General features: G+C 53.7%; 2 protein-coding genes across 2 annotated transcripts in view; one reads left to right on the top strand and one right to left on the bottom strand.

Annotated features, from left to right (window-relative positions):
- Positions 1–1,276, top strand: part of Atp6v0d1 (ATPase H+ transporting V0 subunit d1) — a 39,688-nt gene extending 38,412 nt beyond the window's left edge. The window contains exons 5-8 of the mRNA XM_005345469.1: positions 21–98; positions 224–400; positions 494–571; positions 660–1,276. Of these exons, the coding sequence (XP_005345526.1) occupies positions 21–98; positions 224–400; positions 494–571; positions 660–821 (495 nt within the window). The 3' untranslated portion in view covers positions 822–1,276. The remainder of the gene's footprint in view (positions 1–20; positions 99–223; positions 401–493; positions 572–659) is intronic.
- Positions 1,277–1,763: 487 nt separating this feature from the next.
- Hsd11b2 (hydroxysteroid 11-beta dehydrogenase 2) lies at positions 1,764–7,224 on the bottom strand. Its single transcript, XM_005345470.3, has 5 exons — positions 6,960–7,224; positions 3,701–3,913; positions 3,399–3,584; positions 3,150–3,287; positions 1,764–3,011 (listed from the first exon to the last, which is right to left on the bottom strand). Exons 1-5 carry the CDS (start codon positions 7,222–7,224, stop codon positions 2,608–2,610), a joined length of 1,206 nt encoding a protein of 401 aa, XP_005345527.1. The 3' UTR covers positions 1,764–2,607.
- Between the last annotated feature and the right edge of the window lie 4,637 nt (positions 7,225–11,861).

Below are 11,861 nucleotides of genomic sequence, written 5' to 3' on the forward strand. Positions count from 1 at the left end.
AAACACAGTTCTCTCTGCAGGCCTACCTGGAGTCCTTCTACAAGTTCTGCACTCTGTTGGGTGGGACCACAGCTGATGCCATGTGTCCTATCCTAGAGGTGAGTGCTTGCCCTACTTCTCTGCCTTTTGTTCCCACTGATCCTTGCCAAGGGGAGCTCTGCCATGGTCTGGCTATGGTCTCCCTCATCTTCCCTCTCTCCTCACATATGCACTGGCCCTGCAGTTTGAAGCAGACCGCCGCGCCTTCATCATCACCATCAACTCTTTTGGGACAGAGCTATCCAAGGAGGACCGTGCCAAGCTCTTTCCACACTGTGGCCGACTCTACCCTGAGGGCTTGGCTCAGCTGGCTCGGGCTGATGACTATGAACAGGTCAAGAATGTAGCTGATTACTACCCGGTGAGTGCCCTTGCTGACAAAATTTAGGTGACCATGTTGGCACCCCCAGCACCCAGCAACACTCATACCTGCTTCTTTCCTTTTCCTGACCAGGAATACAAACTGCTTTTTGAGGGTGCAGGTAGCAATCCTGGAGACAAGACCCTGGAAGACCGATTCTTTGAACATGAGGTGAGCACAGGGCCCTAGGGAGGGTTGTGACTTAGGGCTTATACTGCTGGCCACAGCCACCTGTCATCACACCTGCATCTGTCTACAGGTGAAGCTGAACAAGTTGGCCTTCCTGAATCAGTTCCACTTTGGTGTCTTTTATGCCTTTGTGAAGCTTAAGGAACAAGAATGTCGCAACATTGTGTGGATTGCTGAGTGCATCGCCCAGCGCCACCGCGCCAAGATCGACAACTATATCCCCATCTTCTAGCATTCTAACCCAAGGTTCCCAGATGCACTGTGTGTGTCTTTGTGTGCTGTGGTGAAGCCCATGGCTCACTTGTCTAACCTGGTGAGGTGTAGCACGTTGTCCTGGGATTGCTCAGTTCCCATGATCCCCTCTGGGACTGCTCTTAGGCTTAAAAGGGATTAGAGACCTCTCCCCTGATGAAGAATGGACCAAGATCCCTCCAGAGCAAAGAGCCCCCAGCCCTACGTTTACAGCCACTGACATATCTAAGGAACTTGTGTCACTTTCATGTCCCTCCCTGACCTGAGAAGCTCTGGCAGTGTGAGCCTCCCTGTCCCTCTGTGGCTCATTCCCAGAGCAATAGCCCTTGGAAAGATTAAAGAGTGTGTGTCTTTGGGGTGTGGGGGAAGTAGCTTTGTAGCCCTCTCCTTCAACTCTGCCCCTCTGAGACAATAAAATCCTCTCTTTAAAAAGTCTCCTCTCTGCTGCCTCTTTTAAATCCTAGAACCTTTCCTTGCCTCCCGACTTTCTTCATCACTGCACCCTGATTGGAACCCTTCCTGCAGTCAGCAGCCAAAGTGTCAGGGGAGTCCCTGGAGGAGGCTCTTCCTGCTGGGAGCTCAGGCAGAGATAGGCTGAGGTGGGGCTTTTGAGAGAGGAGTGTATCTTTACTCTGGGGGCACCAGAGGCTCCCTAACTGCCTCACCAAGCCCTGTAACTCCCCAAATTGGCCATTACCTTCATCTCACTATGCAGAAAGCCAGACATCGGGATAAGTGGTTTGTTTACCTTTGGTCGTAGAAGAGGGATATGGACCACAGAGTGCCTGGGAGACCCAGTCAGGTCCCCTGCTGGTCCCAGGTTCTCCCAGGCAGTTCCCAGTCTTTGCCACATAATCACACCCTCTCACCCAGGCAGCCAGGCAGCCACTCCTTCAAACACTGATCTCCATTCTAGGAGAAATAAAAATGTGTCTTTATTTTAAATGCCAACGGCCAGGCAAGTACAATATACAGCTTCCCTATGGCTTGGGAGCAAGTAGTTGGGGACCTAATTCTTGAGCCAGTCAAGAGGCAGTTGGGATTTACTCTGAACTTGTAGCACTGAGGCATTGGTGCCAAGAGAATCCTGAGGAGGTTTGCAGAGAAATGGTCTGTGCATCCTATCAAAGGCTACAGATAATCTTGCAAACTCTCCATCCAGCTGGGTTCCCCAAAGCTGCAGTATGGAACATTGTGCTCAGTAGGGTCTGTGTGAGTTCATGAAGCAGTAGAGAGGTTCAGAATCACTAGCAAGCTTCAGCTTCCCAGGCCTAGACTAGGCATCAGCAGTGGAGTCTGGGCTTTTCTTAACACAAATTCTAGGGCAGCGGTTATCAACCTTCCTAATGCTGCAACTCTTTAATACAGTTCCTCATGAGATGGTGACTTCCACCCATAAGATTATTTTTGTTGCTACTTCATAACTGTAATTTTGCAACTGTTATGAATCATAATGTAAATATTCTTTTTTTTTTTTGGATTTTTTGAGACAGGGTTTCTCCGTAGCTTTTTGGTTCCTGTCCTGGAACTAGCCCCCATGGACCAGGCTGGCCTCGAACTCACAGAGATCACAGAGTGCTGGGATTAAAGGCGTGCGCCACCACCGCCCTGTAAATATTCTTGGAGATAGAAATTTGTCAAAGGGGTCAGACCCACAGTTTAAAAACTGCTGTTCTGGGGCATGGTTGAGGGGTTTATAATGGCTAGGAAAGAGGGCCAAGGGCTCATGGAGCCTTTCCTGCTGGAGCACTTAGGCCATCTGTGGCTCACCGAGCTGCCGCTAAGGAAGGGTTTGGGTCCTGGGGTGGGTCCTGAGCAGGAGCAGGGCCAGGTTGGCCAGGCCTCAGTGCTCGGGGCAGACAGTGATTGATGAAGAAATTCTGCAGGAAGCGGCGCCGCAGGCCCTCTGGCAAGTAGTGGTGGATGAAATACATGATCATCAGGCCACGGCCTGGGTAATAGCGGCGGCGTGGCTGAGCTGCCAGCAGTGCATCGATGATGGCATCTACAACCGGGCTGAGGTCAGACATCGCCATGTTGAGCGAATGCAGGAACTGCCTATGCAAGTGCTCGATGTAGTCTTCACCATAGGCCTGCAGCAGCTCTCCAGGCAGGCTGGCCAGCAGCAGTTGCTTGCGCTTCTCCCAGAGGTTCACATTGGTCACTGCCTCTGAAGGAGGGACCGCAAGGTCAGAAGACAGCAACTGGAGGAGCCGGAGGCCCCTATTTAAGGTGAACTGTGCCTATAACCCAAGCCACACAAGATCCTCAGACCACATGCATGTCCCACCCCAAACCTGACCCTCACCTGTCTTGAAGCAGCCAGGCTGGATAATGCTGACCTTGATACCCCAGGGAAGCAGTTCACAGCCAAACGTGTCCATAAGCAGTGCCACAGCCGCCTTGGAGGTGCCATAGGCTGCCAGACAGGGGTACGGCATGTCTCCTAGATAGAATGAGGAAGAGGCTGCTCAGCCTTGGCCAGGGGTTCCCCAAATCGCTCTTCACCTGATAGCAGCTCCTTTACTACTGTGCCTCAGAGCAGAAGGGCACTTACCTGCTGGGCTGCCAACGGTCACAATTCGTCCCCTTGAGTGACGCAGGAGTGGCAGGAGGCCCTTGGTCAGCTCAAGTGCACCGAAGAAGTTCACCTCCATGCAGTTTCGGAATGTTGCCACCGGAGACAGCTCCACATCGGCCACTACACTGTTGAGGCCAGCGTTGTTAACCAGACCCCACAGGCCTGAGGGCACAAAAGCAGGAGGGAAGTTTCAGGGCAGCCGACAGCAAACCTGTGGTCCCTGCCTCCCTCACACTCACCCAGCCATGCCCAGCCCTAATGGAGCCACTTCTGCTAACCAGTGCCTGTGGTGTGAGACTTGGTGAGTTCCAGCACACGACTGATGTCCTCTGGCTTGGTCAGGTCCATCTTCAGCAGCTTTAAGCGAGGGGAACAGCAGGCACGCAGTTCTAGGGCACCAGGGCCATTCAAGTCCAACACAGTGGCCAGCACCATGAAGCCCATGGCATCCAGTTTCTTAGCTGCCTCCTTGCCAAAACCAGTGTCACAACCTAACCAGAATAAGATAGCCAATGATCTTCACAATGGCCCAGCCCAAGACAAGCAAAGGATCACCAGTATCCGGGTGGAATCTAGGCTCCTGAACACTCAACCCTCTTTCCTTACAAATAAATGTGTTATAAAGTTTGTCCTCTTGACTGAGCCCTGAACATCAACAATTTTGTGACAGCTGTCGCCTCCCTGATTCCCTACAGCTAATCCCTCAAGTGTGACTGATAAACTTTACTTTATAGAAGAAACAGAGACCTAAGCTGGCCCCATCTTGTCTCCTGAATTTACTGCCTAAGCCAGAGGGATATTAAAAAAAAAAAAAAAGACAGTATCACTCTGCTGCAGCTAATTTCCAGAGGCCTTTTGCTTCCTCAGGATCCTGTGGGCCTTAGAATAAAGCCACAGCTCTCTTGATGACATCATCCTGGCCCTGTTCAACCTGAGCACTCCTATCAGCCTCGATTATTATTATTATCAGTCCCCTATTATTGTTCCAGGCTCAAATTGGAGCTCCATTCCCAACTTCCCCTTGAAATTTGCCCTTGGAATTCCAATCACTGACTTTGGCCATATATGTTTGCTGAACCCCAGAGCACTTCCCTCTCAGGACAGGAAGCATGCACGGTAAGTGAAGAAAACAGACCTGCACTGGAATCCCTTCCCACACCACCAAGTGTGACCTGAGGTCGGCTACCACTCACGGAGGCTTCATTTTCTTGTCCTTGGTATGCAGAGATAAGAACCACCAGGCAAGGCCCCAGTGTGGGGGTCCCTGGTACTGATAAGCCCTTGCTTCCTTGATGGTTTCCATTCTGATCCTGGCTCTGTGGGTGGCCAGTGAGAGGAGGAGGAGGGCCAGTGAAGGAGGAGGTGCTGTGGAGCCCGCCAGCCCCGAGGTCCTGCTGTGCAGAAAAGCTGCTTTGCAGCTAGGCTTCTCCACTCCTGGACAAACAGCACCCCTCCTCGTCTCAGCCCCGCCCCCTATGCTGAGAGGAGAACAAAGCTGGGCAGGGGGCTGCAAACTGGGCTTTGTGTGGCTGGGGCCTGCCAGCCTGTGTTGAGGGGTCCTTCTCAGGCAAATCTGACTGGGGGAGGGGACTGCGTGTGCACAGATACACACACTTGCCTCTGCTCCCTTCTGGAGCAGTTAGCACTCCACTAAAGCCTGCCAGAGCTTTAGCTCTGGGGTCCCAACAGTCACCCCCACATCTTACCCTCTTGCTCACATGCTGAGATTCCTAACCTGCCTGGATGTTCACACATGAGCTTGACCCGTCACCCATCTGCACAAAGATATACACATGCATGCACACAAGGTTCCTTCCACACCAAATAGTCCAAACTTGACCCCATGGCTGAGCTGTGGAGTGGATTTGACAAACAGCTCTTGGGCATTCTCAGGGAGGAATGAGAGACAGCTCTGCAGGCAGAAGGCTCTGTGTACTTGGCAGGGTGGCCAGGACCCGATCACTTAAGTGCCTTGCTGCTTGGTGGTGACTGGGAAAACCCCAGAATTTGCAGGCATCAGGAAGCTAGCCGCCAACTTCCGGTCTTACACAGGAGTAGGCTGGGCAGTCCTCACTCCCAAACGCTGAGCTTGGAATAGATGAAGGGAGCCCAGGTCACAGAAAGCATCCCGCTTCTCACCTCTTGCTGGAGCTCAGGACTAGAACTGACTGCAGAACTGAAGACCTAAGTGAGATCTTAGGAAAGACTGCCTCGCCCGGCCAGTAGAACCTGAAATGGCCTAGGACCTGGTGAAATAGCTCAGATGAGAGAACAGGAAGGGATCCTATAACCTAGTCCCCGCTGCGTTCCAAGAGGGTTTGGTAGCTTTCCTTCCTCAGCCTCCTGACTCTGGGGTTCCCTGAGGCTTCCCACTCACCCTGGAAGTCTCTTCCCTCTTCCTCTGCTGAAGGCCGTCTGTGCCACCCTCATCTACCTTACTACAGTCTGTTTCTCACCTGACGTTCAGGTTCAGGTCTCCTCCCAAGGAAATTTCACATCCATCACAGCCAGGCTGGTTATTGGCTATTCCCCTTCCCAAATCCTATGCATATTCCTGTCTTAAGCCTTTGTCCCACACCCTTTTTGTGATCCAAGACACCTTTCATATTCCACCTGTCTCCACCCAATGTCCTCCAAGGTCCAGTTCAAGGATTTCCTCCTAAATTCTCCCAGCCCCATCCGATCATACAGACCACCCATAAAGGACCAAGATCTCTGAACCGCCATGGTGGTTGGGGAAGAAATAAGGCTGCCCCTCCTCCCATGCAATGGACCAATGCCCCCTGGCCTTCCTCCCCCTCCCCATTTCCTGCTGGGTCTGCAGCCCCCCTTCCCCTTCCCTCCCTCTGATGACAGATTTATTCCTTGCTCCAGACAAAGAGAGCTCAGCCAGGCACCAGAGACACCTGAGTCCAGCCCTCCAAAGCCTCTTTCCCGGGCACCCAGGACTAGGCAGGATGAAGTGCTAGGTGCAGACGGCTGCAGTTTTGGCAGTGGGTAACTGGATCTAAGCAGCAGCTATTATCCAGCTGCTGTGACCTCAGGCGGTTCAGAGCTCCAAGGATTCCAGCCAATGGAGGTCAGGAGGAGCAGAACTCGCGTCTGAGCGCTCTGTCTCTAGAGAACAGCCGAGAGTGTGTTCCACTGATGTGGGGACGCCAGGCATAGTTCAAGGGAAGGCATTCTCCTTTCTCGGATCTTCTGTCCCTTAGAGTACTGTCCTCTGCTCCACACCTGGTCTCTTAGGGACCAGCACTGCATAAACTCTGTTTCTCCCCTCCTCCGTCACTCGTTTTCTTTGAGCACCTGCCCACTTCCCTACCTAACTTTCCCTCCTACTCTCCCGGCAGTCGCAGGTAGTTAACCCGGACTTGGTGAGGTGCCCGGAGCTTCCTACTTGGCGCACTCTCTTTGCATCTCGGAGTGAAGGACTCTCACTTCTGAGCTGCGGAGTCCGCCTTGATGGAGCCCAAGGGAATCCTTCTAGGTGTACGGTCCCGCCCTCCAGTCTGGAGTCCCTGCGCTCTGCGCACTCACCGGTGATGAGCACCGCGCGAGTGGCCACGGGCAGGAGAGGAGGGCGCGCCAGGCGGGACAACGCGATCCAGCCAGCAGCAGCTAGCACCACGAGTGCCGCCGGAGGGGGCAACAGGCGCTGGCACAGCCAGTCCAGCGCGGCCAGCAGCGCCAGCGCCGCCAACAACGGGCGGCCCAGACGCAGGTCTGCGCGTAGCAGCTGTAGCAGCGCGCGGGCGGCCACTAGCAGCCAGGCGCCGCCCGACGGCCAAGGCCAGCGCTCCATGACTGCGGGGCCGGGCCGGGCCGGGGCGGGGCGGGGGCCGGGTTGGGGAGCGCGGAGAGGGACTCAGGGCCAGAACACGGAGTGTAGAAACCACGGCCTGGGGTAGGAGGGATATTCGCTTTCTTGCGGGCCCTCGGACCTAGCTTATAAAGCGCCCCCGGGGGCGGGGTGGGGGCGGGGCGAAGGCGGGGCTGGGGTGGGCTTTTCTGCACTTCTATCTCGGCACCCCACGCCAGGCAGGTGCCCCCCCGCCCCCTCCCCCTCGGCTAGATCCGCTTTCGAAGAAGCCGGAACAAAGTCCCAAGTTGTTGCACGAGGCGGAGCCGTCAGACGCCGGCTTCTCCAGGGAAAGGGCCAGTCTGCCCAACCCTGTTCCCTGCATCTCATTCACTCCTGCGCGCCTACTGGCACGCCAAGGGCTCTGAGCCTCTGCCCTCAGGTGTGCACACTCTGCTCACGCTTCCTCAGAACACCTAACTACACACACATATACACACACACGCACGCACGGACGCGCGCTCACACACACACACACACACACCAACATCAACTTTCATTCAAGTATTCCACATTGATATCGCTGTGGCTGCCATGATCCAGAACACTGCGTGGAACCAGCCAGAGTCAGCTCCCAGCCACACCCGCTGTGCCATAGCCTTGGGTCTCTGGTGCACACACCCAAATGTGCACTCTTGTCTGAGGTCTGAGTAGTTCACAGCCATAGCTAGAGGAGAAGGGTGACTGCGAGGCCGGGATTCTTGGGAGTTTCTGTTTCACCTCCCTGCTTTCTTCCAAAGTCTAGAACTGGGGACACCACACAAGTGTATGTGTGTGGGTACGAGTGAGAAGTTAAAGGAACATCAAAGTCTCCTTTTAAGTGCACTTCACCCACCGTCTCCCCAAGAGCCAAGCTAATGGGAACACCTGGAAGAAGTGTCAGGACAGGGTGGTCCCTGACCTGCTACCCTGCATCCTCAGGGGATGATATAAGTACTGTGTGGGTGCACTTCCCTCCCTGCGTGTATGAAGGTCCTTGTTTGTGTGTGGCCTGGCACCCCTTGCCACCCCCGTGTCTGGCACTCTGTGCCTAACATGTGTGCCAGGGCTCTGGCAGGCGTTGGGGGTTAGTGCCAATAGCTGGGTGCCAGGCCCTATGCAGAGAGTAGGCACAGACCATGGCAGTGGAGATCCCTGCTTCTGTGGACCTCCAGATCTTGCTCAGTTCCTCATCTCTGTCCCTCTGGGTCCAGAGAGGCTGTGGACTCCTTATCACAGCTTGTCCTGTGGTTCATTCTCTCTCCTGTATCCAGACTGTCCCAAAGTCTCTTCCGAAGCCGCTCTTCTATCCAGGCATGGGCTTCTGATGGGTCAGAGAAATCTCTAAGAAATCTCTAAGAAGGAGCTGGAGTCCAGACCCACTTGAGGGGAGGAACTCCGGGTGGAGACCCCGGTCTCCACTCAGAACCATTCATCTGCTTCCATCTACCGTCCCTCTGTAAATATAAACGATGGTGGAACCCTGGCCTGGGTGGCAGGGTTTACCTGAGTGAGGTGTGTGTGTGCCTGACCTTGGGTATGTGGCCTTGTATTCTTTTGTTTCTACATACTGTGTCCATAGGGTTCTGTGCCCTGTGTCGTGATCTTACATGTGTAGGTGTGTGTGTGGTATGTGTGTTTCATATAGCTCTCCTTCTATCTGTGTCATCTTGTTTCTAAATTGCAGGGAAGCAAGCCTTTTCTCAAACCACTGATGTCTGTTGTCCAGGCCCAGAAGAGAACAATGTCTCCTGCTTTAACTGTAAAAGTTGCATCCATCAGCACTCCCAGATCTGGCTACCCTCCTTAGACTCCAGCTACAGTTTCTCCAGTCTCAGCCCCTTTAAGGACTTCCCCTGTGGTGCAAAGGGGAGAAAAAAAGCCGAGTCCTAGGAGACCGTAGCATTTGCTCACAGTACCAGTACTTAAAGCCAGTTTAGACAGAGATGAGTAGAGAGAGAGAGACAAGATGAGGAGGAGTCTGGGAAACAGGGCTCTACTCTGCTCCTGTAAAGTGCACGAGGAAGCCCAGGGTTGGGTGGGAGAGAGATTGGCTTGAGAGTAGATGAGGTAGCAGGAATTGCCTTTGACTGTGAAGCACAGGAGGGCTAGGCTGCTTCTACGACAGTGCACCACTTCGGACGGGACTTTTCTGAGTCTTGATGAGATTGCACCACCTGTCCCATTTATATGACACCTGCTTCCCCCACCCCAAACATCAAAAGACCACGGCCCCTCCCTCCTAGGATCTGTACTCTAACTCCCTGTGACCTCCTCAGCCACTGACCCTTCCCCTCATCAGGTGGAGGTGCTATAGAAGTGGAAGGTGTTTCAGGACAGTCATAACTGGGAGGGGCCAACCCAGCCCTGTCTGAGGCCTGGTGCCAGGTTGAGCCTGCCGTGGGGTAGAGAACCAACTTCTGCCAGAATCAGGAATCTGACCTGGTAGGGGCCTCCGTGGGAGAGGAGTGGGGGTGGGTGGGGTGAGCAGAGGGCAGGAACCCCAGCAGATAAGGCAGGATCTAGAAGGGCAGGTTAATGGAGGGTAGCCAGGAGTAGAGCTCCCGGAGCCACCTGATTCCAAGCACTCTGACGGCAGTCTTAACCCTTTGTCCCAACTCCCAGCCCCAACCTCACTCTTTTGATGAGAAGCCTGGTTAGCCAACCATAGCATGCCCCGGGCTCTGGAGGATCAAGGGTCTGTAACTAGCATAGAAAAAGCTGGCCGCTCTCCGCTTTGGTGACCGGTGACTCACTAGCACCATCTGCTGACTTTCTGGGAGGGTGCATCTGTAAAAACCTGAACTCAGCTGCTGCCGGATTCTAGGGAGCCCTACCCTGTATGACACTCATGCACCCCCTCTCCTCTCTCCTGGGGCGCAGTGGCAGAGGCACTCCATTTCCTGCCAATGACTAGTTCTTTTGTCATGTTCTAGACCTCACCTCACACTGCTGTCAAAGATAGCACGTTTCTTTCCATATGAGGTATTTCAGTTCTGAGTCTTGTGCATACCAGGCACACACTTTAAGACTGAACAACATTCTCAATCACTCGTGTGCATATGTGGATGTCATCCTCTGTGGCTCTACCCCTTAGATTTTGAGACAGGACTGAGCCTGGAGCTCACCAATTAATTCATCCAGCTAGACTTGGCTGGTCAGAAAGCCCCTGGGACTCACCTGCCTGTACCCCTCTGGGCACTGGAGTTCCAGATGGCATTACCAATCCTAGCCGTTGTGTGGGTTCTAGAAAACTAAACTTGGGTCTTCTTGCTTGCACAGTGAACACTTCACCCACAGGGCCATCTCCCCAACCCCGATATAGCACATTTTTATTGATTTCCTACTGGTGCCAGGTCCTGTGCTTGGACCACAGATGGACCCAAGAACCACTGGCCACTCCCTAGCAGTCTCTCTCACTGGCAACCTCAATCCTGCATCCTTTTTCTAGAACTTGCTTTGTAGACCAGGCTGGCCTCGGACTTACAGAGATCTACCTGCCTCTCTGCCTCCCTCCATGTGCTGGGATTAAACAGTTTACCACCACCATCGGCTCAGGCATTGTTTTCATGGGCCTCCTCTCTTAGCCACTCTTATCTATGGTTATTTTAGTTGCCACTGCTCTTTTCTATTCTCCCAGGTTAGCCCAGGGGCAGCTCCCACTCCTGCCCTCACTGGGCCACCTGTTCGTGCATCTCAGGCCCACATCTGCCGTCAACTGCCTCAGTCTCCTCCCAGCTCTGTTTCTCTTTGATACCGGTGTTCCTCCCAGCTCTCTGCCCTTCCACAGCCTTCCTCATAAACTTGTCTTCCATGTGCATGAGCGTCTGGCTGTGGAGGTCTCATACTCACCTCCTCCACCCATGACCTCATCTTCCTACACACATGCTGGCGACACCCACTCGCCGGCTCTCCAGCCAAGGCCTCCCTCTTGACTCCAGGCCCACGCATCCAGCTGCCCTGGATGCCTCCTTTGGACAGCACAGGCCCCTTGCTCTCAACATGTCCAAAGTTGGTCTCGTCATCTTCCTAAATCTTCTTCCCAGAATGCCCTTCCCTCCATGCACTGGCCTCCAGACTTCTTATGTTCTGAGTTCTGGGATAGGTGCAGAAGCCCCATGACAACCCCTTTTAGTAGGTCTGATTAGCAACATTTTACCTTCAAGAGAACAGAGGCAGCCGGGCAGTGGTGGCGCACGCCTTTAATCCCAGCACTTGGGAGGCAGAGGCAGGTGGATCTCTGTGAGTTCGAGGCCAGCCTGGTCTACAAGAACTAGTTCCAGGACAGGAACCAAAAACTACGGAGAAACCCTGTCTCGAAAAATCCAAAGAGAGAGAGAGAGAGAGAGAGAGAGAGAGAGAGAGAGAGAGAGAGAACAGAGACTAAGGGCCCTCTCAGGCCCAGCCTCAACACTTAAATCAGGTTTAAGTGCAAAATCTGTGATTTTGAGAACCACGTCAATACAGAGCTGTATTTACCACAGGTGGTCTTGTGGACAACAACTTCTTCTTCTTCTTCTTCTTCTTCTTCTTCTTCTTCTTCTTCTTCTTCTTCTTCTTCTTCTCCTTCTCCTTCTCCTCCTCCTCCTCCTCCTCCTCCT

The sequence above is a fragment of the Microtus ochrogaster genome, chromosome 4 (assembly GCF_000317375.1).
Source record: "Microtus ochrogaster isolate Prairie Vole_2 chromosome 4, MicOch1.0, whole genome shotgun sequence".
NCBI lineage: Eukaryota > Metazoa > Chordata > Mammalia > Rodentia > Cricetidae > Microtus > Microtus ochrogaster.

Coding starts and splice junctions, on each gene's coding strand:
- Hsd11b2 (XM_005345470.3), bottom strand. CDS start 7,224: ATGGAGCGCTGGCCTTGGCCGTCGGGCGGCGCCTGGCTGCTAGTGGCC. Junction 3,914..6,959: donor TCGCGCGGTGCTCATCACCG/GTGAGTGCGCAG, acceptor TATTCTGGTTAG/GTTGTGACACTGGTTTTGGC. Junction 3,012..3,149: donor GCCTGGCTGCTTCAAGACAG/GTGAGGGTCAGG, acceptor TCCCTCCTTCAG/AGGCAGTGACCAATGTGAAC.